The sequence below is a fragment of the Somniosus microcephalus genome, chromosome 10, assembly GCF_052327205.1.
Source record: "Somniosus microcephalus isolate GS21.2 chromosome 10, FLI_Smic_1.0, whole genome shotgun sequence".
Taxonomy (NCBI): Eukaryota; Metazoa; Chordata; class Chondrichthyes; order Squaliformes; family Somniosidae; genus Somniosus; species Somniosus microcephalus.
Window position 1 is genome coordinate 237,176,749 of NC_140996.1, and position 23,209 is coordinate 237,199,957.

General features: G+C 55.2%; 1 protein-coding gene across 1 annotated transcript in view; it reads left to right on the forward strand.

Moving 5' to 3' along the window:
* LOC147112198 (amyloid beta precursor protein binding family B member 2-like) overlaps window positions 1-13,150 on the forward strand; it is a 77,055-nt gene extending 63,905 nt beyond the window's left edge. Inside the window, 5 exon segments of the mRNA XM_085999850.1 lie at window positions 4,558-4,672; window positions 7,026-7,110; window positions 8,378-8,388; window positions 8,390-8,461; window positions 13,079-13,150. Of these exon segments, the coding sequence (XP_085855976.1) occupies window positions 4,558-4,672; window positions 7,026-7,110; window positions 8,378-8,388; window positions 8,390-8,449 (271 nt within the window). The 3' untranslated portion in view covers window positions 8,450-8,461; window positions 13,079-13,150.
* The last annotated feature ends 10,059 nt before the right edge of the window (window positions 13,151-23,209 follow it).

The window sequence follows — 23,209 nt, forward strand, 5'->3', positions numbered from 1 at the left end:
CCGCATTGCCCTCATCAACCCTCTGTGTTAACTCATCAAAAAACTCAATCAAGTTTCGATTTGCCTTTAACAAATCCGTGCTGGCTTTCCTTAATTAATCCATACAACGCAGAAGGAGGTCATATGGCCCCTCGAGCCTGCTCCGCCATTCAGTAAGATCATGGCTGATCATCGACCTCAACTCCCTTTTCCCGCCCAATCCCCACATTCCCCGATTCCCCTTGAGTCCAAAAATCTAACGATCTCAGCCTTGAATATACTCAACGATTCAGCATCCACAGCCCTCTGGGGTCGAGAATTCCAAAAATTCACAACCATCTGAGTGAAGAAATTCCTCCTCATCTCAGTCTTAAATGGCCGACCCCTTACCCTGAGACTGTGCCCCCTGGTTCTCGACTCTCCAGCCGGGGGGAAACAACCTCTCTGCATCTACCCAGGCAAGTATGCCCTTCCTCTGATGAGACCAAAACTGTCCCGGTGTGATCTCACCAGGGCCCTGTACAATTGGAGCAAGACTTCCATATTCTTGTACTCCAACCCAATTGCAATAAAGGCCAACATGCCATTTGCCTTCCTAATTGCTTGCTGTACCTGCATGCTAATGTGTTTCCTATATGAGCACACCTAAATCTCTCTGAATACCAACATTTATTAGTTTTTTACCATTTAAAAAATATTCTGTTTTTCTATTCTTCCTACCAAAGTGAATAAGCTCACATTTCCCCACATTATACTCCATCTCCCACCTTACTGCCCACTCACTTAATCTGTCTATATCCCTTTGCAGACTCTGTGTTCTCCTCACAGCTTACTGTCCCACCGAGCTTTGTATCATCAGCAAACTTGGATACATTACACTCGGTCCCTTCATCTAGGTCATTAATATAGATTGTAAATAGCTGAGGCCCAAGCACTGATCCTTATGGCACCCCACTAGTTACAGCCTGCCAACCTGAAAATGACCCATTTATCCCTCCTCTGTGTTTTCTGTCCGTTAACCAATCCTCTGTCCATGCTAATATATTACCCCCAACCCCATGAGCCCTTATCTTGCGTAGAAACCTTTTATGTGGCACCTTATCGAATGCCTTTTGGAAACCCAAATATACTACATCCACTAGTTCCCCTTTACCTACCCTGCTAGGTACATCCTCAAAAAACTCTAATAAATTTGTCAAACACGATTTCCTTGCATAAAACCATGTTGACTCTACTTAATCATGTTATGATTTTCTGAGTGCCCTGATACCACTTCCTTAATAATGGATTCCAGCATTTTCCCGACGACTGATGTCAGGCTAACTGGCCCGTAGTTCTCTGCTTTCTCTCTCCCTCCTTTCTTGAATAGCGGTGTTACATTTGCTACCTTCCAATCCGCTGGGACCGTTCCAGAATCTCAGGAATTCTGGAAGATCACAATGAATGCATCCACTGCAGCCACCTCTTTTAGAACCCTAGGATGTAGGCCATCGGGTCCAGGGGATTTGTCAGCTTTTAGTCCCACTTTTTCTCTACTGATATTAATTATGTTAAGTTCCTCACTCTCATTAGCACCTTGGTTCCCCACTATTTTTGGTATGTCTTTTGTGTCTTCTACTGTGAAGACAGATGCAAAATATTTGTTTATACTCTTTGCCATTTCCTTATTCCACATTATTATTTCACTTGTCTCAGCCTCTAAGGGACCAACGCTTACTTTTGCTACTCTTTTCCTTTTTACATACTTGTAGAAGCTCTTACAATCTATTTTTATATTTCTTGTTAGTTTACTCTCGTATTAGGGATAGCATAAGATCCAAGGAGAGGACATACAAATTGGCCAGAAAAAGCAATAATCCTGAGGATTGGGAGCAGTTTAGGAGTCAACAAAGGAGGACAAAGGGATTAATTAAGAAAGGGAAAATAGAATATGAGAGTAAGCTTTCAGGGAACATAAAAACTGACTGTAAAAGCTTTTATAGATATGTGAAGAGGAAAAGATTGGTGAAGTCAAGCGTAGGTCCCTTGCAGTCAGAATCGGGGGAATTTATAATGGGGAGCAAAGAAATGGCAGACCAACTAAATACATATTTTGGTTCTGTCTTCACAAAGGAGGACATAAATAACCTCCCAGAAATACCGCGGAACATAGGGTCTGATGAAAGGGTGGAACTGAAAGATATCAGTATTTGTAGGGAAATGGTGTTAGGAAAATTGATGGGACTGAAGGCCGATAAATCCCCAGGGCCTGATAATCTACATCCCAGGGTACTTAAGGAAGTGGCCTTAGAAATAGTAGATGCATTGCTGGTCATCTTCCAGAACTCAATAGACTCTGGAACAGTACCCATGGATTGGAGGGTAGCTAATGTTACCCCACTATTCAAAAAAGGTGGCAGAGAAAAAGCAGGGAATTATAGACCGTTAAGCCTGACATCGGTAGTGGGGAAAATGCTAGAGTCCATTATAAAAGATGTAATAGCAGAGCACTTGGAAAGCAGTGACAGGATCGGACAAAGTCAACATGGATTTACAAAAGGTAAATCATGCTTGACTAATCTACTGGAATTTTTTGAGGATGTAACTGGTAAAATAGATAAGGGAGAACCAGTGGATGTGGTGTATTTGGACTTTCAGAAGGCTTTCGATAAGGTCCCGCAGAAGAGGTTAGCGTGCAAGATTGAGGGCAAGGTATTGACTTGGATAGAGAACTGGTTGGCGGACAGAAAGCAAAGAGTTGGAATACAAGGGTCGTTTTCCGAGTGGCAGGCAGTGACTAGTGGGGTACCGCAAGGATCGGTCCTAGGACCCCAGCTGTTCACAATATATATTAATGATCTGGACGAGGGAATTGGATGTAATATCTCCAAATTTGCAGACGACACAAAGCTGGGTGGGAGAGTATGCTGTGAGGAGGATGTCATGAAACTCCAGCACGATTTGGACAGGTTGGGTGATTGGGCAGAAACATGGCAAATGCACTATAATGTGGATAAATGTGAGGTTATCCACTTTGGTGGCAAAAACAGGAAGGCAGATTATTATTTGAATGGCAATAGATTGGGAGAAGGGGAAGTGCAAAGAGACCTAGGTGTTCTTGTGCACCAGTCGCTGAAGGTAAGCATGCAGGTGCAGCAGGCGGTTAAGAAGGCAAATGGTATGTTGGCCTTCGTAGCAAGAGGGTTCGAGTACAAGAACAAGGATGTCTTGCTGCAGTTGTACAGGGCCTTGGTGAGACCGCACCTTGAGTATTGTGTGCAGTTTTGGTCACCTTACCTGAGGAAGGACGTTCTTGCCATGGAGGGAGTGCAGCGAAGATTCACCAGGCTGATACCTGGGATGGCAGGAATGACGTACGAGGAGAGATTGTGTCAATTGGGCTTGTACTCACTGGAGTTTAGAAGATTGAGAGGGGATCTCATCGAAACCTATAAAATTCTGTCAGGTCTGGACAGACTAGATGCAGAAAGGATGTTTCTGATGGCCGGGGAGTCCAGAACCAGGGGTCATAGTCTAAGGATAAAGGGTAAGCCATTTAGGACTGAAATGAGGAGGAATTTCTTCACCCAGAGAGTGGTGAACCTGTGGAATTCTCTGCCACAGAGGGCGGTGGAGGCCAGTTCATTGGATATATTTCTTGAGGCTAAAGGGATCAAGGGATATGGGGAGAAGGCAGGGACAGGGTTCTGAACTTGGATGATCAGCCATGATCTCATTGAATGGCGGAGCAGGCTCGAAGGGCCGAATGGCCTACTCCTGCTCCTATCTTCTATGTTTCTATGTATTCTATTTTCTCCCTTTTTGTCAATTTTTTGGTCATCCTTTGCTGGTTTGTAAAGCTCTCCCAATCCTCAGGCTTACTTTTGTTCTTCACAACATTATAAGCCTCTTCTTTTAATCTAATACTATCCTTAACTATTTTAGTTAACCACAGATGGATCACTTCTCCCATGGAGTTTTTCTTAATGGAATTTATATTCATTGAGAATTTTGGAATATTTCTTTAAATGTTTGCCACTGCTTATCTACCATCATACCTTTTAATCTAATTTCCCAATCTACCTTAGCCAACTCGCCCCTCATACCTATGTAATTGGCTTTATTTAAATTTTGGATTTAAGTATTTCACTTTCAAACTCGATATGAAATTCTACCATATTATGATCACTCTTCCCCAGAGGATCCTTTACTATGAGATTACTAATGAACCTTGTCTCATTACACAATACAAGATCTAAAATGACCTGTTCCCTGGTTGGTTCCATGGCATCTCTAACGCATTCCTTGAACTCGTCCTCCAGACTACCTTTGCCAATTTGATTTGCCCAGTCTATATAATTCACAGCACCTGCTCTTTCTTGCGTTGAACCCCAGTTATAACTTTATAAAGGCAAATCTCGCTTTCTTTATTTTACTTTTGCTCTTTTTTTCCTTCTTTCCAGTGAGGAGAAGGTATCTTCACATGTTGTCGTGTTTATTCGACACTAGCTGAATTGAGTCAGATTATAAATTACGTCTCGGTAATTTAGCCACCTTATTACTCTCGAGGTAGTTTAATTTATTTTGTATTGTGTTTAGGGATTTCGCCTACGTCGCCAGGGACAAACTGACCCGGGTGCTGAAATGCCACGTGTTCCGCTGTGACACCCCAGCGAAGGCCATCGCCACCAGACTGCATGAGGTCTGCTCTAAGGTACTGTTCGTTCTGCTCACTGGTCCGTGTGTGAACTCGACTCCCAGGCACAGGCTCTTCACGGGCAACACCTCGGGCCCTGGGCTGAACGAGAGCTCAGCTCACACACTGTCTGTTTAAAAACACTACCATCTACTGTCAATATTTTAATGTTGCTTCATAAACAGTTGCTAACTTGTATATTTTCGATGAATGGGCTCACAGTCGACACAGCAGAGAAGTTCAGCAGACTTGCATCTATACAGCCCCTTGCCGCCTCACTCAGAAATGTCTCAAAGCACTTCAGCAATGGATTGCTTTGAAGTGGAGCAACTGTAATGTACGCACAGTAAGATCCCACGCACAAGAATGAGGTGAATGACCAGTTTATATGTTTCCGTCTTTCGGATGAGACGTTAAACCAAGGCCGCGTCTGCCCTCTCAGGTGGCTGTTTAAGATCCCATGGCACTATTCGAAGAGGAGCAGGGGAGTTCTCCCCAGTGTCTGGGCCAATATTTATCCCTCAACCAACATCACTGAACACAGATTATCTGCCCATTACCAAATTGATGTATGTGGGATCTTGCTGTGTGCAGATTGGCTGTAAAGTGCTCGAGTCCTGAGGTCGTGAAAGTCTTTTTTTTTTTGGAGGTGTTTGTTGCGAGAGGAATGTGGATCAGGACCCTGGGGAGAATTCCTTGCTCCTCTCCCAACACTGCGAGGGATCTTTAACATGCCCTAAGCAGGCAGACGGGGCCTCGGTTTGACGTCTCATCTAAAGGACGGCACCTCCGACAGCAGCGCTCTCTCAGCACCACACTGGGGATTTGAGTCTGGACTATGTGCTCGAGTTCTGGAGTGGGGCTTGAACCCAGGTCCACCACAGTGTCGTATATAACTAAACGTGGGTTACATTTAGCGTCCTAACGCGCGGTGCATGTCTGCAATAAACCCGGAGCGATAGCTGGGGAGGGGAACAAAAGGAGGCATAGAAATTTAGGGTAGGATTGAGTAAATGAGAAATTGTTTCCAGTGGCAGGAGGGTCGGTAACCAGAGGCGACAGGTTTAAGATAATCAGAGGGGAGAGGAGGAGAATTTTTTTTACGCAGCGAGTTGTGATCTGGAACGCGCTGCCTGAAAGGGCGGTGGAAGCGGATTCAATAATAACTTTCAAAAGGGAATTGCATAAATACTTGAAAAGGAGAAATTTGCAAGGCTATGGGGAAAGAGCAGGGGGGAGTGGGACTATTTGGAGAGCTCGTTCAAAGAGCCGGCACAGGCACGATGGGCCGAATGGCCTCCTCCTGTGCTGTGTGATTGTAGGAAGCGACAGGTGTGTACAGGTTTCTCAGTCTGATGCAGGCTGCAGAGGCCGAGTCAGCAAGTGCTCCAAATATGCTGCCCCAAAAAGCTGTAGAAGCTACATCATTACATAAATTTAAAACAGAAATAGACAGTTTCCTAGAAGTAAAGGGAATTAAGGGTTACGGGGAGCGGGCAGGAATTTGGACATGAGTCTAGGTCCGGATCGGTCATGGCCCTGTGGGTAGCGGAGTGGGCCCAGGGGCCGTGTAGCCTGATCCTGCTCCTATTTCATGTGTCTAATTCTGTTAGATTCAGGAGATGGTTCTGTGATAGTGGATTGGCGGTTAGGATCAGATCAGCCATGATCTTATTGAATGGCGGAGCAGGCTCGAGGGGCCGATTGGCCTACTCCTGCTCCTATTTCTTATGTTCTTATGTTCTTATGATGGGAAACCCAGAGCCTGTTCTGGGGAAAGGTGGAGTGGGAGTGCGTTTCTGCCACGTCTCGCAATCACGGCCAATCTAACATCATTTATACCGAGCATGCTGGAGACACCTAGCAGATAAACAGGGTGTCGGCAATCTGCCCTGTGCCCCCTGTCCAGCACCTGCCTTTAGAACAGGTCCATGTTCGGTCCATGTGATCTCCTCAACTGGTTTCCATCACCTGAGGGGGGGCGGGGAGGAATTTTCCAGAGTATTTTTTCCCTTAGTGGCCTGGGGATTTTTGCCTCTCCCAGGAGATTACACGGCTGTGGGGAGGGGAGGGGACAGTGTCTAGTTACGATGCTTTGACCATCTCGAGTGTGGCGCGGGATTGACTGATGAGGCGGTCTTTTCCTGCCCATTAATCTTGTGTGTTCGTCAGTCGCTGCACTGCCGAATTATTCATTGTGTGAAATAACTCAAGAAATTTCAACAAGGGCGAAGAGCGGCTCTTTAAATGCAGTTTTTATTTATTACTCGGACACGCTCTCAGTCCTGATCCCGCCTTCGGTCAGTGGCCCTGCCTTGGATTGTGGATGTTGCCTCCCCTCCCCCACTGACCCGCCGCTGTACCTCCACAGATCATGGCCGACAGGAAGGACGCCAAGACTTCGATGAATGGACTCCTGTTCGACCATTCCAAGCTCGTCGACGTTCCGTTCCAAGGTACCATCTCCGCCTGTCGGCACAGAAACCGCGCGCTTGGCTCTGCCACAGCTTCACTTCTTGTAACCGCGTGTTGGGATAGTGTCCTGTGGACCCACATGTAACCTAGCAACCAGCCAGTGGACCCACATGTAACCTAGCAACCAGCCAGTGGACCCACATGTAACCTAGCAACCAGCCAGTGGACCCACATGTAACCTAGCAACCAGCCAGTGGACCCACATGTAACCTAGCAACCAGCCAGTGGACCCACATGTAACCTAGCAACCAGCCAGTGGACCCACATGTAACCTAGCAACCAGCCAGTGGACCCACATGTAACCTAGCAACCAGCCAGTGGACCCACATGTAACCTAGCAACCAGCCACAGTGGGATGGTGTTTAATGTTTGTGCCAGTTACATTGATGTGAATCTAGTTGGAATGTAACCTGGGATATCAGAGCCTTACAGCTCAGCACCACACCACTTAACTCGGGATACGGGAGTGTCGTGGTTCTGTCACTGGACCAGTAATCCAGAGATCGTGAGTTCAAATTCCACCGGGGCAGTTTGTGAATTTGAATTCTGTTTAAAAAATCTGGAAATAAAAATCTGGTCTCAGTAAAAGTGACCATGAAGCTGTCGGATTGTCATAAAAACCCAACGGGTTCACTGATGTCCTTGAGGGAAGGAATCCTGCCGTCCTGACCCGGTCTGGGCCTGTACGTGGCTCCAGTCCCACACCAAGGTGGTTGACTCTTGACCCCCCTCTGAAGTGGCCCCTCCGTTGAATCACTCCCACTACCAGCGGCTCAAGATGAAGGCTCACCACCACCTTCTCCGGGCAACTAGGGGTGGGCAATAAACGCCGGCTTTGCCAGCAATGCCCACACCCTGAGAATGAATTGTAAAATAGGAAGTGCTGAGCCAGAAAACGTAAGATTTTTTTCAATATATAATGTAACAAATTTGACTTTCCGTGTTTTATAAGAATCTGTTATTGAGTGAGGTGCAGTCTGTGCGGGAGCTGGAACAAGGCTGATATTTCCTGGCGTGTGAAGACCCTCACCTGGCAGTAAATCACCTGGCGCCAGCGCAAGGGTTTGTGCCTCTCGTTGCCGAGATATGCCAGTTGAATCGCTGCCGTCGCTGATTAATGTCTTTGGGAGCTCTTTACAGGAAGGTTACCGTATTTTAACGACGGTGTCCTTGTATGGGCCTCGTACGAATGGCTCTAAATCTTCCTTTCTGTCTTGTCTTGTGTGTTCCCCCCAATCCCGTCTGCAGTGGAGTTCCCAGTCCCCAAGAATGAGCTGGTCCAGCGGTTCCAGGTGCTGTATTTGGGAAACATCCCAGTGACCAAGCCTGTAGGTAAGAAAATAAACTTGGCCGTTTAACAGCATAAATGTCGTCCCTCATCCCTAACCCTCATCACTGGTAGCTTAGCAATGGCATAGAGTGGAGACAGCAAGCCGGACCGTTTCTCATTCCACCCCTCCGTCTCCCCAAGCCCGTCCCCCTCGATCTATAACAAAACCCACTCTTCTACTTCTGTCACTATCTGTCTCCCTGCTGTCACCAGCGCTACCTTATTTCACTATTAATTTTCTCTTCGCTGTGCATCGTTTTTAAACATCCTCTCCTCCCCTGGCCACTCTCGGCTGAGTGTTAGTGAGTGCCCAGGGTCCTGGTGTGTGAAGTGTGTCGTTTGGTCGCACTGCATTCCCACCCTGCCCCCGATGTGTAAACGCAATGTTCTGCAGCAGCCCCCCCATCACCCTGGATATGAGCTTGTGCCTCTTCCCACCTCGTGCACTCCAGCAGCTCCTTGCCTACTGCACTCGCAAGACGCTCCGCACTGACGCTCCGCTGATACTTCATTCTTATCCTCTCCTGCTTCTCTGCCTCTCACTGGGGTCAGATTGCACACCCCAGCCACCCCTCGGTACCTCACCCAAGTGGCCAATCTTGTGTGATGGATATTCAACCATTGGGGCATCACATGTGAAGCCAATTCTCACCCATCATCCACTGCACAGGGATTGTTGGATTGTGATCAGGAGCACGAACCCTGGCGGATTTCCATCCCTGCCTAACCCGGGTACTGAGGCCGATGGTAGTAACATTAGTGAGCGTTTAGAGATATGGGCTGGGCTGGATTTGTAAAGAGGGGGGGGCATGCTTGACTAACTTAATCAAAGTTTCCAAGGCAATTCCTGGGTGGATAAATAACAGGAATGCCATGGATGGGATGGATTTAGACCTGATAAAGTGTCATGTGACACACTTGTGAAGATAAGGCCCGGGCAGTTCTCGGGAAAGTGAGGGCAGGGATGGAGGGATAGTTAACAGATCGGCAGTCAGGGTAGGGTAATCCCAGATTGGCCACTCGTGCTGGGGACGCTCTCATTCTCCGCGTCTAGAAATGGTTTGCACCTGGATTTAGAGGGACTAATATCAAAACTTGCTGATGACATCAATTTAGGGGGAAGGAAGACCGAGGGAAATGGAAGCGACTACAGGAGGGAGTGGGTGTGTTAGGGGATTGGGCAAATGGGCGGCAAATACAGTTCGATGAAAATAAATATGGGAGAAAGGATGGAAGTGTAATCTAAACGGTAAAATTATCACACACACACATCTTTGAAAGCAAGATTGTAAGTGGAATAAATCATTTTTTTTTTTAAAAAAGGTAAATGGGCACCCTAGCAGTTGTGGGGCACCCTATTATAGCAAGTGCTTTATAGCCACGGGAAAGGTGCGTGTAGATTCCTGGGATGGTAGCCAGGATGAGAGGGATGGTGAGAGACGTGATGTACCAGGTCTGTACTGACTGGAGCAGGGAAGGTTCGGGAATCTAATCGCAAGGTCCAAAATGGTGAAAGGGTTTGGGAGTGAAAGATTGTTTCCATTGGTGGGGGAATTGGTAACAAGGGACAAAAAACGAGGTTTAGTACAGGGAGGGGGAGGGGGTCATTGGGGAATGGGATCCATTACCTCTGGACTATTGAGGCTGAGAGAGTCACAGTGTAGGAGGGGGTTAGAGAAACGTAATAGAGAGTACAGGGAATGAGCAGGGAGTTGGGATTAGAGTAGACGGCTCTGGTGTGGAGCTAGCACTGGCGCGATGGGCCAAATGGCCTCCTGTGCTTGAAATTTCTTTGATTCTAGAAAATCGTGGCAGAGTGCAGGGGTCACGCCCCCTGGTTACAGGGTGCAGGGGTCACGCCCCCTGGTTACAGGGTGCAGGGGTCACGCCCCCTGGTTACAGGGTGCAGGGGTCACGCCCCCTGGTTACAGGGTGCAGGGGTCACGCCCCCTGGTTACAGGGTGCAGGGGTCACGCCCCCTGGTTACAGGGTGCAGGGGCCACGCCCCCTGGTTACAGGGTGCAGGGGCCACGCCCCCTGGTTACAGGGTGCAGGGGCCACGCCCCCTGGTTACAGGGTGCAGGGGCCACGCCCCCTGGTTACAGGGTGCAGGGGCCACGCCCCCTGGTTACAGGGTGCAGGGGCCACGCCCCCTGGTTACAGGGTGCAGGGGCCGTGCTGAGTCACTGCGCTAACATCCTGCTCATCATGACTCTTCCTGACGATGACAGCGGTTCTGTGGCGCTGGGGACAAGGATGTTGTTAACTGGCCGAGTGTGGGACGAAACAGTCTGTAGTCGCTAAAAAGCGCAAGTGATGGAAACGAGATAATGTTTCTCGCCCTTTAACCCCGTGCACTCCTCCCCACTGCTCGCACACAATCATAGAATGTTACAGCACAGAAGGAGGCCATTCGGCCCATCGTGCCACCTCCGCTCATTCTCACCAGCTACAGGTTAAACATCTCTGCCGTTCCGCCAGTCAGGCTGCCGTAGCTGGCCCTCTCGCCTGCCTCGCCTTCATTCTTCTTCCTTCAGCATAGCCGCTCATTGCATCTTACACACTGCTCGCAAAACTTCACACTCATTCACTCGCTCACGCTCACTCTCACGTTCACTTGCTCTGACGCTCGCTCTCGCGCTCGCTCTCTCGCTCTCTCTCTCGCGCTCGCTCTCTCTCGCGTTCGCTCTCTCTCGCGCTCGCGCTCTCTCTCGCGCTCGCGCTCGCGCTCTCTCTCGCGTTCGCGCTCTCTCTCGCGTTCGCTCTCTCTCGCGTTCGCTCTCTCTCGCGTTCGCTCTCTCTCGCGTTCGCTCTCTCGCGTTCGCTCTCTCGCGTTCGCTCTCTCTCGCGTTCGCTCTCTCTCGCGTTCGCTCTCTCTCGCGTTCGCTCTCTCTCGCGTTCGCTCTCTCTCGCGTTCGCTCTCTCTCGCGTTCGCTCTCTCTCGCGTTCGCTCTCTCTCGCGTTCGCTCTCTCTCGCGTTCGCTCTCTCTCGCGTTCGCTCTCTCTCGCGTTCGCTCTCTCGCGTTCGCTCTCTCGCGTTCGCTCTCTCGCGTTCGCTCTCTCTCGCGTTCGCTCTCTCTCTCGCGTTCGCTCTCTCTCTCGCGTTCGCTCTCTCTCTCGCGTTCGCTCTCTCTCTCGCGTTCGCTCTCTCTCTCGCGTTCGCTCTCTCTCTCGCGTTCGCTCTCTCTCGCGTTCGCTCTCTCTCTCGCGTTCGCGCTCTCTCTCGCGTTCGCTCTCTCTCGCGTTCGCTCTCTCTCGCGTTCGCTCTCTCTCGCGTTCGCTCTCTCGCGTTCGCTCTCTCGCGTTCGCTCTCTCTCGCGTTCGCTCTCTCGCGTTCGCTCTCTCGCGTTCGCTCTCTCTCGCGTTCGCTCTCTCGCGTTCGCTCTCTCTCGCGTTCGCTCTCTCTCTCGCGTTCGCTCTCTCTCTCGCGTTCGCTCTCTCTCTCGCGTTCGCTCTCTCTCTCGCGTTCGCTCTCTCTCTCGCGTTCGCTCTCTCTCTCGCGTTCGCTCTCTCTCTCGCGTTCGCTCTCTCTCTCGCGTTCGCTCTCTCTCTCGTTCGCTCTCTCGCGTTCGCTCTCTCGCGTTCGCTCTCTCGCGTTCGCTCTCTCTCGCGTTCGCTCTCTCTCGCGCGTGCGTTCGCTCTCTCTCGCGTTCGCTCTCTTGCGCTCGCTCTCTCTCACGCTCGCTCTCTCACTCTCACGCTCGCTCACGCACTCACGCTCTCTCTCACACTCGCACACTCGCTCACGCGCTCACACGCTCGCTCTCCCCCGCGCTCGCTCTCCCCCGCGCTCGCTCTCCCCCGCGCTCGCTCTCCCCCGCGCTCGCTCTCCCCCTCTCGCTCGCTCTCCCGCTCTCACGCTCGCTCTCTCACTCGCTCACTCACGCTCGCACGCTCGCTCACTCACGCTCGCTCACTCGCGCTCGCTCACACTCACGCTCGCTCACTCACTCGCGCTCGCTCACACTCACGCTCGCTCACTCGCTCGCTCACTCACTCACTCACTCACTCTCACTCTCACTCTCTCACGCTCACTCACTCTCACTCACGCTCGCTCGCTCACTCACGCTCTCTCACTCACGCTCTCTCACTCACGCTCGCTCACTCACGCTCGCTCCCGCGCTCGCTCTCGCTCGCTCACTCTCTCACGCTCGCACGCTCACTCACTCTCGCTCGCTCCCGCGCTCGCTCTCGCTCTCTCTCTCACGCACTCACTCGCTCACTCACTCACTCACTCTCGCTCGCTCGCTCACTCACTCACTCACTCACTCTCTCTCGCTCACTCACTCGCTCGCCCGCTCACTCACGCTCTCACTCTCTCATAAACACTCTCTGTTAAATGCAGCCAGTTTGCACCCAGCAATTCTACAAACAGGAACAGTTAAATGGCCAGTTGATTTTTTGGGGTAACTGAAACACTCTTCAGTTTGTCTCCCCCTCGCTCCCATTTGCCAGCTGACCCCTCCCCCGCCCCACAGCAGAGAGGCCGAGGGCTCCGTGCTAACACTGTCTGTCCCATCCGTCCACCCATGACCTCTAACCTGTCACCTCAGTAACGTTATAAAACAACCAGCTTTTGCTCAGCTCACAAGATTTCACGAGTGACTTCCTCTCACCAGACACTAGGCAGCCATCGAGAGCGGGGATGCTGGGAGCAAGTCGTGGGTCAGGGCCGCACAGATCAGGTAGGGACTGACGCAGGAATCGGGAGCTCAAGTTTTTAAACAATAAATTGTGTTTGATTATTGGCTGAAAATGTTAGAGAAACGCAGAAAGAGTTACAGCGTGCAGGTGGCAGTGCGGCACCGGGCGTGTAAGCTGGCTAGGTTTGACCAGTCCAAAAATGGACAATTTTGAAAACCGAGGATGAGGCCAATCCCACACAACCCGCCACCCGCCCGCACTCACAACCCGCCACAGTGAAGAGAACTCCCCTGCTCCTCTTCCAATACCGGTCATGAGATCTTTTATGCCCACCCGAGAGGGCAGACGGTGCCTTGGTTTAACGTCGCATCAAAAAGATGGCATCTCTGACAGTGCGGCGCTCCCTCAGTACTGCTCCTCCGACAGTGCGGCGCTCCCTCAGTACTGCTCCTCCAACAGTGCAGCGCTCCCTCAGTACTGCCCCTCCGACAGTGCAGCACTCCCTCAGTACTGCCCCTCCGACAATGCAGCGCACCCTCAGTACTGCCCCCCCTCCCCGACAGTGCGGCGCTCCCTCAGTACTGCTCCTCCAACAGTGCAGCGCTCCCTCAGTACTGCCCCTCCGACAATGCAGCGCACCCTCAGTACTGCCCCCCCTCCCCGACAGTGCGGCGCTCCCTCAGTACTGCCCCCCCTCCCCGACAGTGCGGCGCTCCCTCAGTACTGCCCCTCCAACAGTGCAGCGCTCCCTCAGTACTGACCCTCCGACAGTGCGGCACTCCCTCCGTACTGCCCCTCCAACAGTGCGGCGCTCCCTCAGTACTGCCCCTCCCACAGTGCGGCACTCCCTCAGTACTGCCCCTCCGACAGTGCGGCGCTCCCTCAGTACTGTCCCTCCGACAGTGCGGCGCTCCCTCAGTACTGCCCCTCCGACAGTGCGGCGCTCCCTCAGTACTGCCCCTCCGACAGTGCGGCGCTCCCTCAGTACTGTCCCTCCGACAGTGCGGCGCTCCCTCAGTACTGTCCCTCCGACAGTGCGGCGCTCCCTCAGTACTGCCCCTCCGACAGTGCGGCGCTCCCTCAGTACTGCCCCTCCGACAGTGCGGCGCTCCCTCAGTACTGACCCTCCGACAGTGCGGCGCTCCCTCCGTACTGCCCCTCCGACAGTGCGGCGCTCCCTCAGTACTGACCCTCCGACAGTGCGGCACTCCCTCCGTACTGCCCCTCCGACAGTGCGGCGCTCCCTCAGTACTGCCGCTCCGACAGTGCGGCGCTGCCTCAGTACTGCCCCTCCGACAGTGCGGCGCTCCCTCAGTACTGCCGCTCCGACAGTGCGGCGCTCCCTCAGTACTGCCGCTCCGACAGTGCGGCGCTGCCTCAGTACTGACCCTCCGACAGTGCGGCGCTCCCTCAGTACTGCCCCTCCGACAGTGCAGCGCTCCCTCAGTACCGCCCCTCCGACAGTGCGGCGCTCCCTCAGTACCGCCCCTCCGACAGTGCGGCGCTCCCTCAGTACTGCCCCTCCGACAGTGCGGCGCTCCCTCAGTACTGCCCCTCCGACAGTGCGGCGCTCCCTCAGTACTGACCCTCCGACAGTGCGGCACTCCCTCCGTACTGCCCCTCCGACAGTGCGGCGCTCCCTCAGTACTGACCCTCCGACAGTGCGGCACTCCCTCCGTACTGCCCCTCCGACAGTGCGGCGCTCCCTCAGTACTGCTCCTCCGACAGTGCGGCGCTCCCTCAGTACTGCCCCTCCGACAGTGCGGCGCTCCCTCAGTACTGCCGCTCCGACAGTGCGGCGCTGCCTCAGTACTGCCCCTCCGACAGTGCGGCGCTCCCTCAGTACTGCCGCTCCGACAGTGCGGCGCTCCCTCAGTACTGCCGCTCCGACAGTGCGGCGCTGCCTCAGTACTGACCCTCCGACAGTGCGGCGCTCCCTCAGTACTGCCCCTCCGACAGTGCGGCGCTCCCTCAGTACCGCCCCTCCGACAGTGTGGCGCTCCCTCAGTACTGCCCCTCCGACAGTGCGGCGCTCCCTCAGTACTGCCCCTCCGACAGTGCGGCGCTCCCTCAGTACTGCCCCTCCGACAGTGCGGCGCTCCCTCAGTACTGCAGTGGAGTGACAGCCTAGATTTTTGTGCTCAAGTCTCTGGAGTGGGGGCTTGAAGCCACAACCTTCTGACTCAGAGACGAGAGTGCTGCCCACTGAGCCACGGCTGACTTAAAGAGACAAAGTCAGACACCGAGACCAAGAGAGAGATAGATAGAGGGCACACTCCCCAGACACTGACAGTGCAGAAACAGAGTGCACACTCCCCTCAAGGTTTTGACGGAGCCACATTAAATCACACAGCATAAAGCAAGGCAGAGCGAGAATGTTTCTAGTTCTGTAACGTATTCCTGTCCATGTGCTGTGACATTTTTGACACATAGTTGGTAGAGTGAATAATTTGAAAGGAAGTGGAGTCTGCCCACCAACTCCATCTGTTATCTGTCTCTTGAGTTTCTCCTACATTCTCCCATTTCCCTCTTGTATTATTGCTGTCGGTAATGAATGCGGGTTTTGGTAAAAAGAAAACCAATTTAACCCTCGAATCTGAAGTCGGAGCAGAAAATGCTGGAATTGGTCAAAGAGACAGAGTTCTGACCGAGAGTCGCACAGCTGGACTCGGACCGGGACCGGGGGTCGCACAGCTGGACCGGGACTGGGAGCGAGAGTCGCACAGCTGGAGTCGGACCGGGACCGGGGGTCGCACAGCTGGACCGGGACTGGGAGCGAGAGTCGCACAGCTGGACCGGGACTGGGAGCGAGAGTCGCACAGCTGGACCGGGACTGGGAGCGAGAGTCGCACAGCTGGACCGGGACTGGGAGCGAGAGTCGCACAGCTGGACTCGGACCGGGACCGGAGGTCGCACAGCTGGACTCGGACCGGGACCGGGGGTCGCACAGCTGGACCGGGACTGGGAGCGAGAGTCGCACAGCTGGACCGGGACTGGGAGCGAGAGTCGCACAGCTGGACCGGGACTGGGAGCGAGAGTCGCACAGCTGGACCGGGACTGGGAGCGAGAGTCGCACAGCTGGACCGGGACTGGGAGCGAGAGTCGCACAGCTGGACCGGGACTGGGAGCGAGAGTCGCACAGCTGGACCGGGACTGGGAGCGAGAGTCGCACAGCTGGACTCGGACCGGGACCGGGGGTCGCACAGCTGGACCGGGACTGGGAGCGAGAGTCGCACAGCTGGACTCGGACCGGGACCGGGGGTCACACAGCTGGACCGGGACTGGGAGCGAGAGTCGCACAGCTGGACTCGGACCGGGACCGGGGGTCGCACAGCTGGACCGGGACTGGGAGCGAGAGTCGCACAGCTGGACCGGGACTGGGAGCGAGAGTCGCACAGCTGGACCGGGACTGGGAGCGAGAGTCGCACAGCTGGACCGGGACTGGGAGCGAGAGTCGCACAGCTGGACCGGGACTGGGAGCGAGAGTCGCACAGCTGGACCGGGACTGGGAGCGAGGGTCGCACAGCTGGACTCGGACCGGGACCGGGGGTCGCACAGCTGGACTGGGACTGGGAGCGAGAGTCGCACAGCTGGACTCGGACCGGGACCGGGGGTCGCACAGCTGGACCGGGACTGGGAGCGAGAGTCGCACAGCTGGACCGGGACTGGGAGCGAGAGTCGCACAGCTGGACTCGGACCGGGACCGGGGGTCGCACAGCTGGACCGGGACTGGGAGCGAGAGTCGCACAGCTGGACCGGGACTGGGAGCGAGAGTCGCACAGCTGGACCGGGACTGGGAGCGAGAGTCGCACAGCTGGACTCGGACCGGGACCGGGGGTCGCACAGCTGGACCGGGACTGGGAGCGAGAGTCGCACAGCTGGACCGGGACTGGGAGCGAGAGTCGCACAGCTGGACCGGGACTGGGAGCGAGAGTCGCACAGCTGGACTCGGACCGGGACCGGGGGTCGCACAGCTGGACCGGGACTGGGAGCGAGAGTCGCACAGCTGGACCGGGACTGGGAGCGAGAGTCGCACAGCTGGACCGGGACTGGGAGCGAGAGTCGCACAGCTGGACTGGGACTGGGAGCGAGAGTCGCACAGCTGGACTGGGACCGGGAGCGAGAGTCGCACAGCTGGACTCGGACCGGGACCGGGGGTCGCACAGCTGGACCGGGACTGGGAGCGAGAGTCGCACAGCTGGACCGGGACTGGGAGCGAGAGTCGCACAGCTGGACTCGGACCGGGGGTCGCACAGCTGGACCGGGACTGGGAGCGAGAGTCGCACAGCTGGACCGGGACTGGGAGCGAGAGTCGCACAGCTGGACCGGGACTGGGAGCGAGAGTCGCACAGCTGGACCGGGACTGGGAGCGAGAGTCGCACAGCTGGACCGGGACTGGGAGCGAGAGTCGCACAGCTGGACCGGGACTGGGAGCGAGAGTCGCACAGCTGGACCGGGACTGGGAGCGAGAGTCGCACAGCTGGACCGGGACTGGGAGCGAGAGTCGCACAGCTGGACCGGGACTGGGAGCGAGAGTCGCACAGCTGGACCGGGACTGGGAGCGAGAGTCGCACAGCTGGACCGGGACTGGGAGCGAGAGTCGCACAGCTGGACCGGGACTGGGAGCGAGAGTCGCACAGCTGGACCGGGACTGGGAGCGAGAGTCGCACAGCTGGACCGGGACTGGGAGCGAGAGTCGCACAGCTGGACCGGGACTGGGAGCGAGAGTCGCACAGCTGGACCGGGACTGGGAGCGAGAGTCGCACAGCTGGACCGGGACTGGGAGCGAGAGTCGCACAGCTGGACCGGGACTGGGAGCGAGAGTCGCACAGCTGGACCGGGACTGGGAGCGAGAGTCGCACAGCTGGACCGGGACTGGGAGCGAGAGTCGCACAGCTGGACCGGGACTGGGAGCGAGAGTCGCACAGCTGGACCGGGACTGGGAGCGAGAGTCGCACAGCTGGACCGGGACTGGGAGCGAGAGTCGCACAGCTGGACCGGGACTGGGAGCGAGAGTCGCACAGCTGGACCGGGACTGGGAGCGAGAGTGGCACAGCTGGACCGGGACTGGGAGCGAGAGTGGCACAGCTGGACCGGGACTGGGAGCGAGAGTCGCACAGCTGGACCGGGACTGGGAGCGAGAGTCGCACAGCTGGACCGGGACTGGGAGCGAGAGTCGCACAGCTGGACCGGGACTGGGAGCGAGAGTCGCACAGCTGGACCGGGACTGGGAGCGAGAGTCGCACAGCTGGACCGGGACTGGGAGCGAGAGTCGCACAGCTGGACCGGGACTGGGTCCGGGAGTCGCACAGCTGGACCTGGACCGGGACCGGGGGTCGTACAGCTGGACTGGGACCAGGGGTCGCACAGCTGGACTGGGACTGGGACCGGGAGTCGCACAGCGGGACTGGGACCGGGGGTCGCACAGCTGGACCGGGACTGGGAGCGAGAGTCGCACAGCTGGACCGGGACTGGGACCGGGAGTCGCACAGCTGGACCGGGACTGGGACCGGGAGTCGCACAGCTGGACCGGGACTGGGACCGGGGGTCGCACAGCTGGACCGGGACTGGGAGCGAGAGTCGCACAGCTGGACCGGGACTGGGACCGGGAGTCGCACAGCTGGACCGGGACTGGGACCGGGAGTCGCACAGCTGGACCGGGACCGGGACCGGGAGTCGCACAGCTGGACCGGGACCGGGAGTCGCACAGCTGGACCGGGACCGGGAGCGAGAGTCGCACAGCTGGACCCGGACCGGGAGTCGCACAGCTGGACTGGGACCGGGACCGGGAGTCGCACAGCTGGACTGGGACCGGGAGCGAGAGTCGCACAGCTGGACTCGGACCGGGACCGGGGGTCGCACAGCTGGACCGGGACTGGGAGCGAGAGTCACACAGCTGGACCGGGACAGTGAGCGGGGGGCGCACAGCTGGACTGGGACCGGGACCGGGGGTCGTACAGCTGGACTGGGACTGGGAGCGAGAGTCGCACAGCTGGACTGGGACCGGGAGTCGCACAGCTGGACTGGGACTGGGACCGGGGGTCGCACAGCTGGACTGGGACTGGGACCGGGAGTCGCACAGCTGGACTGGGACTGGGAGCGAGAGTCGCACAGCTGGACTGGGATCGGGAGTCGCACAGCTGGACTGGGACTGGGACCGGGAGTCGCACAGCTGGACTGGGACTGGGAGCGAGAGTCGCAAAGCTGGACTGGGACCGGGACCGGGAGTCGCACAGCTGGACCGGGACCGGGAGTCGCAAAGCTGGACTGGGACCGGGACCGGGAGTCGCACAGCTGGACTGGGACCGGGACCGGGAGTCGCACAGCTGGACTGGGACCGGGAGTCGCACAGCTGGACTGGGACCGGGACCGGGGGTCGTACAGCTGGACTGGGACTGGGAGCGAGAGTCGCACAGCTGGACTCGGACGGGGAGTTGCACAGCTGGACTGGGAGCGAGAGTCGCACAGCTGGACTGGGAGCGAGAGTCGCACAGCTGGACTCGGACGGGGAGTTGCACAGCTGGACTCGGACCGGGAGTCGCACAGCTGGACTGGGACTGGGACCGGGGGTCGTACAGCTGGACTGGGACCTGGGGTCGCACAGCTGGACTGGGACCGGGGGTCGCACAGCTGGACTGGGACTGGGAGTCGCACAGCTGGACTGGGACCTGGGGTCGCACAGCTGGACTGGGACCGGGGGTCGCACAGCTGGACTGGGACCTGGGGTCGCACAGCTGGACTGGGACCGGGGGTCGCACAGCTGGACTGGGACCGGGGGTCGCACAGCTGGACTGGGACTGGGACCGGGGGTCGCACAGCTGGACTGGGACCGGGGGTCGCACAGCTGGACTGGGACTGGGAGTCGCACAGCTGGACTGGGACTGGGAGTCTGTGTCCAGTCGCGGTGTGATTCTGGTCCCAGATCCCAGTCTGTTTACATCAGTTAATCAACACCCCCATTACTGGGGTCCAGTCTGTCAGATTCGGGGGTCACTGCCCGTTCTCTCGGGGAGGTGTTGGGGGCAGTCGGGTCAGTGCCCGTTCTCTCGGGGAGGTGTTGGGGGCGGTCGGGTCAGTGCCCGTTCTCTCGGGGAGGTGTTGGGGGCGGTCGGGTCAGTGCCCGTTCTCTCGGGGAGGTGTTGGGGGCGGCCGGGTCAGTGCCCGTTCTCTCGGGGAGGTGTTGGGGGTGGTCGGGTCAGTGCCCGCTCTCTCGAGGGGTCCACTGCCAGCACAGCCCAGACTGCCTAGGCGTCGCCACGCTCCGACTCTCCCTTCGCCTCATCGGAGACAGCACACCCCGCTCAGCTCGCCCCCTACGCAGAGTGGAGGCAGCTGCACCCTCTGCCGTGCGATTCTCCCTGACCCTCGCTGCCTCCTCCGCCGAGACCCCACCCTCCTCTGTTGACCCTCCAAAGCCCCTCGTGTCCCCCCCCCCCCCCTCTCTGTGACCTGCCCTCTGAGACTCCTCATGGCTCTGCTCTGACCCCCAGGTATGGATGTGATAAACAGTGCACTGGAGAACAGGATCCTGAGCAGCAGCAAACCGAGCTGGACCCCGGTCATTGTCAACGTGGCCTCCGCCACTCTCACCATCATCAACGAGGAGGTGAGAGGAGGGGAGGAGGGGAGGGGCTACAATCATCTGACGAGTGAGTTTCAGCAATTTTACTTCAGAGTAAGAACATAAGAAATAGGAGCAGGAGTCGGCCATTCAGCCCCTCGAGCCTGCTCCACCATTCAATAAGATCACAGCTGATCTTCTACCTCATCTCCACTTTCCTGCACTATCCCCATATCCCTTGATTCCCTTAATATCCAAAAATCTATCGATCTCAGTCTTGAATATACTCAACGACTGAGCCTCCACAGCCCTCTGGGGTAGAGAATTCCAAAGATTCACCACCCTCTGAGTGAAGAAATTTCTCCTCATCTCAGTCCTAAATGGCCGACCCCTTATTCTGAGACTGTGACCCCTGGTTCTAGACTCCCCAGCCAGGGGAAACATCCTCTCAGCATCTACCCTGTCAAGCCCTGTAAGAATTTTGTATGTTTCAATGAGATCACCTCTCATTCTTCTAAACTCTAGAGAATATAGGCCCAGTCTACTCAATCTCTCCTCATAGGACAATCCCCCCATCCCAGGAACCAGTCTGGTGAACCTTCGTTGCACTCCCTCTATGGCAAGTATATCCTTCCTTAGGTAAGGAGACCAAAACTGTGCCCAGTACTCCAGGCGTGGTCTCACCAAGGCCCTGTACAATTGTAGCAAGACTTCCTCACTCTTATACTCCAACCCCCTGCAATAAAGGCCAACATGCCATTTGCCGTCCTTATTGCTGTACCTACACGCTAGCTTTCTGTGATTCGTGTACAAGGACACACTCATCCCTTGAATCCCTACATTTACTAGTCTCTCTCATTTTAACATAATCTGCTTTTCCATTCTTCCTACCAAAGGGAATAGCCTCACCTTTCCCCACGTTATACTCCATCTGCCAGCTTCTTGCCCACTCACTTAACCTGCCTATATCCCTTTGTGCCCCACGTCCTCCTCACAGCTTGCTTTCCCACCGAGCTTTGTATCGTCAGCAAACTTGGATATATTACACTCGGTCCCCTCATCTAAGTCATTGATATAGATCGTAAATAGCTGAGGCCCAAGCACTGATCCTTGCGGCACCCCACTAGTTACAGCCTGCCAACCCAAAAATGACCCGTTTATCCCGACTCTCTGTTTTCTGTCCATTAACTAATCCTCTATCCATGCTAATATATTACCTCCAACCCCATGAGCCTTTATCTTGCTTAGCAACCTTTTATGTGGCACCTTATCGTATGCCTTTTGGAAATCCAAATATACTACATCCACTTGTCGGCTTTTAGTCCCATTAATTTCCCATGTACTTTTTCTTGACTAATTTTAATTACTTTAAGTTCCTCACTCTCATTAGACCCCTGGCTCCCCACGATTTCCAGTATGGAAGGTCACCTTATTCAACAGGCACAGATAAACGGGGGTCAGAGGTGAACTCAAATCAAGACTTAACCGAGATACCTGAACACTGAGGGGCCTCAGTCACTGGTGCCTTTCAGTCCCCTCTCCCTCAGAGAGATATCTGCACACAGACTGATGTGTCTCAGTCCCTCTCAGGGAGATATCTGTACATTGACTGGTGTGTCAGTCCCTCTCTCTCAGGGAGATATCTGTACACTGACTGGTGTCGCTCAGTCCCTCTCTCTCAGGGAGATATCTGTACACTGACTGGTGTCGCTCAGTCCCTCTCTCTCAGGGAGATATCTGTACACTGACTGGTGTCGCTCAGTCCCTCTCTCTCAGGGAGATATCTGTACACTGACTGGTGTCTCTCAGTCCCTCTCTCTCAGGGAGATATCTGTAAACTGACTGGTGTCTCTCAGTCCCTCTCTCTCAGGGAGATATCTGTACACTGACTGGTGTCTCTCAGTCCCTCTCTCTCAGGGAGATATCTGTAAACTGACTGGTGTCTCTCAGTCCCTCTCTCTCAGGGAGATATCTGTACACTGACTGGTGTCTCTCAGTCCCTCTCTCTCAGGGAGATATCTGTAAACTGACTGGTGTCTCTCAGTCCCTCTCTCTCAGGGAGATATCTGTACACTGACTGGTGTCTTTCAGTCCTCTCTCTCAGGGAGATATCTGTACACTGACTGGTGTCTCTCAGTCCCTCTCTCTCAGGGAGATATCTGTACACTGACTGGTGTCTCTCAGTCCCTCTCTCTCAGGGAGATATCTGTACACTGACTGGTGTCTCTCAATCCCTCTCGGAGATATCTGTACACTGACTGGTGTCGATAGTCTTGTAGTTTGGAACTTACTGGGGCAATGCAATGAGATACTGCCATTCTTACAGCCAGAACCTCCCACAGCCCATGTACACTCTCCCCCATCATGGACTCTACCCACCCATTTAATCTCTTCCCACAGCCCATGGACTATCTCCCCTGTCAGTCTGGTGCCCCTCTCCTGTTTCCCTTCGTTAACTCGTGCTGTTTATTCACAGAGTGATGAGGTTCTGTCAGAATGCCGGGTACGTTTTCTCTCGTTTATGGGTGTGGGCCGAGACATCCAT